This window comes from Otolemur garnettii, unplaced genomic scaffold, assembly GCF_000181295.1.
Source record: "Otolemur garnettii isolate 467f Iridium unplaced genomic scaffold, OtoGar3 scaffold00044, whole genome shotgun sequence".
NCBI classification, from domain to species: domain Eukaryota; kingdom Metazoa; phylum Chordata; class Mammalia; order Primates; family Galagidae; genus Otolemur; species Otolemur garnettii.
Genome location: NW_003852439.1, coordinates 6,642,951 through 6,646,352, shown reverse-complemented (window position 1 = coordinate 6,646,352; position 3,402 = coordinate 6,642,951). Strand labels below are relative to the sequence as shown.

Sequence of the window (3,402 nt, the reverse complement as noted above, 5' to 3'; positions counted from 1 at the left end):
CCAGCCATATACACCAAAGGTTCCGGGTTCAAGCCTGGTCTGGGCCTGCTAAACAATGACAACTACAACCAAAAAAAAAAAAATTGCCAGTTGTTGTGCCAGCACTTGTAGTCCTAGCTACTTGGGAGGCTGAGGCAAGAGAATCGATTAAGCCCAAGAGTTTGAGGTTGCTGTTAGCTGTGACGCCACGGCACTTTAATGAGGGCGACATAATGAGACTGTGTCTCAAAAAAAACAAAAAGAAAAAAAAGAAAGAAATATTGAAATTCTTGGTTTGGCAGCTATAGCTCAGTGTTTAGGGTGCCAGCCATATACACCAATGCTGGCAAGCTCAAATCCAGCCCAGGCCTGCCAAACAACAATGACAACTACAACCAAAAAGTAACCAGGTGTTGTAGCAGGCACCTGTAGCACCAGCTACTTGGGAGGCTGAAGCAAGAGAATAACTTAAGCCCAAGAGTTTGAGGTTGCTGTGAGCTGTGACGCCATAGCACTCCACCAAGGGCAACATACTGAAACTCTGTCTCAAAAACAAACAAAAAAAACCTTCGAGGAGAGGAGGAATAGCTTTCTAACATTATGAATAGTTGTTGAGTTGGTCAAGTCTGGAAGACAGAGTATGAAGTACAAAGAATAAGAAAGAAGAGAGATTATTATTATTATTTTGTATGTGTGAGACAGAACTTAAACAATTCTCTTGCCTCAGCCTCCCAGATAGCTGGCACTACTGGCACCCGCCATAATGCCTGGCTATTTTTGGTTTCAGTTGTCATTGCTGTTCAGCTGGCCCATGCTGGGTTCAAACCCGTCAGCCTCAGTGTATGTGGCTGGCACCATCACCACTGTGCTACCAAGCCAAGAAGAGAGATCATCTTAAAACCAAGGGTATTTGAGGGCTTGAAGGAAAAGGGAAGATGCTGGAGGAGTGAAAGGTGGTTGAAAGGGCAGTGGACGACAGGGAGAAGGCAATGAATGTGCACAGTGGAGATGACTGACCTCCATTTCTGATGGCTGCAATCCCTTGGTAGAAGTCTTCGAAACTGATCACACCAAGCCCACTGGGATCCAAGTACTTAGTTAAGTCCTTTACCTGAAATTGCCAAATGAAAACATGTTATCCAAAGCCTTTAAAAAATTGGGTGGGGGTACATATGTACTTGATCTTTTAGCACATGCAGAGCAGCACCCTACTCACAAGATGCAATGCTGAAAATGAGAGCCATTGGTTCCTCTGTTCTAGGAATCAGAGGTGGCCATCAAATGCTGCTACAAACAGCTCTGGCAGGGTGGGGGGACCCTGGGAATGACCTCTAACAGCAGCTAGGATTATGAATCCTGAAAATCTGATCCTAAAAACAGTCAACAGCCATGTTCCTTAAGTGGAAAAGTGAGACGTTTTAAAGTTTCAGGTATTGTTTCAGCAAGCATCTGGAATATTTACACATAGCTTAAACCCATGCCACCCACTCAGAAAGCTTTCCCAGCTGTGCGGAGTCCTTGGTAGAAAATCACTAAGGCAAACGGAGTTTTGATATCAAAAATCACAGAAGTAAGTAGGTTAATTCATACATAATGTTACAGAAAATGAAACTCTTCACAAAGAAGGTTTATATTACCAAGTATAAATTGATTTCATAAATATGTAAAACTTTTACACTTCAAAAGACAACATTAACAAGACAACGCAGACTGAGAGAAAGTATTAGCAAATCAAATATCTGACAAAGGACTTGTATCCTGAATATATAAAGAAATCTTACAGTTGAGTAACAAGATAAAGGTTTAGGCTCAGCACCTATAGTTCAGCAGCTAGGGCACCGGCCACATACACTGGGGTTGGCGGGTTCAAATCCAGCCCAGGCCAGCTAAACAACAATGACAACTGCAACAAAAAAACAGCCAAGTGTTGTGGAGGGCGCCTGTAGACCCAGCTACTTGGGAGGCTGAGGCAAGAGAATTGCGTAAGCCAGCAGTTCTCAACCTGTAGGCCGCGACCCACAGGAACTGTATTGAAGGGCTGCAGCATTAGGAAGGTTGAGAACCAATGGCTCAAGCCCAAGAGTTGGAGGTTGCTGTGAGCTGTGACGCCACAGCACTCTACCCAGGATGACATACCGAGACACTGTCTCAAAAAGAAAAAAAAAAGATAAAAAATATAAATAGACTTTTCACTGCCCTTGTTTGAGGGGTGGGTCATAAAGGGAATCTCTCACTGGATGGAAACTGGGCATGACCATGTTGGAGAGTGCAGAGAAGCACTAGGGCAAAACCACAGATACCCCAGGGGACTGGATGGGGGGCAGGCTGGCTAAGGCAACTGCCACCCCACAGAAGGCCTCCCAGAAGCCCTGTCTAGGAAGGGAGGGAGGCAGACAGACCAAACCCAACCAGGAGAAGAAATGAGCACGGCATCAGGGAAGGGTGGAGCCAATCTGTGGATGCCTGGGGAGGTGATGTCTCCCTCCAGGCGGGAGCTTCTCACCAGCATCACCTCCATGTAGCAGGTCCCTGAGGGGAGCTCAGATCAGGTAGACTAAAGACAGCAAGATTAGAGCATAGGAAACCTACACTAGAAGCAAAGAAGAGGCTGGCCAGAGGCACAACAGCCAAGACGTGCGTGGGACAGATAGCCAAGATACAGAGGAACAAGAAGTGAGGCTGCCTACCCCTGGTGGGGATGCAGGATGAAGGCAGGGGCAGGCAGAGCCCCTTAGACCAAGCTGGAAGCCAGGCATCAACAAGGACATGTCCAGCTGCCCCTTGGTAGGTAGGGTGGTCAAGAGCTCACAACAGGGCTGTCATGCATATGCACAGAATGACTGCTCACATCTGACAGGGGGCTGCCACTCAGGCAGATCACAGAACCCGGAGGGCAGCCCACTATGGAAAGGCAGATGGAGATGCAGCAACTTGGTGTTTCAGAACTCAAGAGAGGGTATGGTCAGCAAGGCCACATCACCAGTGTACAAGAAGTCAGAGAACACTCCAAGACCCTACAGATCCATAGACATCAGAGAAAGGTTTAGACAACCCTGTTCAGCCCCCCACCACTATCTGTGAACATGCACGGCAAAGTTAGACTAGAAGGGGACCAGCCCCAGGTGACAGGCTCTCCCAGCACAGGCTCTTCCAGCCCTAGACCAAGTCTCCCCTCTCCTTCCTTCATAATGAGAAGGTAGCAGCCACATGTCCATGATCCAAGCAGGCCCTGTGTATGTGATGCTAGCCTTGGAAGTCCATTTTTCAGTTGATTTCTTGGAAACACATGAACTGAGTTGTTTGTTTTTTTTTTTTGCAGTTTTTTTGGCTGGAGCTAGGTTTGAACCCGCCACCTCTGGCATACAGGCCGGCACCCTACTCTTTTGAGCCATAGGCGCCACCCTGAGTGGTTTTTTTTTTTTT

General features: G+C 47.1%; 1 protein-coding gene across 2 annotated transcripts in view; it reads right to left on the bottom strand.

Moving 5' to 3' along the window:
• The window catches only part of RAB11FIP3 (RAB11 family interacting protein 3), a 115,414-nt gene that overhangs the window by 55,025 nt on the left and 56,987 nt on the right, over window positions 1–3,402 (bottom strand). For both annotated transcript variants that reach the window (XM_023513811.1, XM_012805848.2), the window contains exon 2: window positions 997–1,090. In XM_023513811.1, coding sequence (XP_023369579.1) covers window positions 997–1,090 — 94 coding nt within the window. The remainder of the gene's footprint in view (window positions 1–996; window positions 1,091–3,402) is intronic.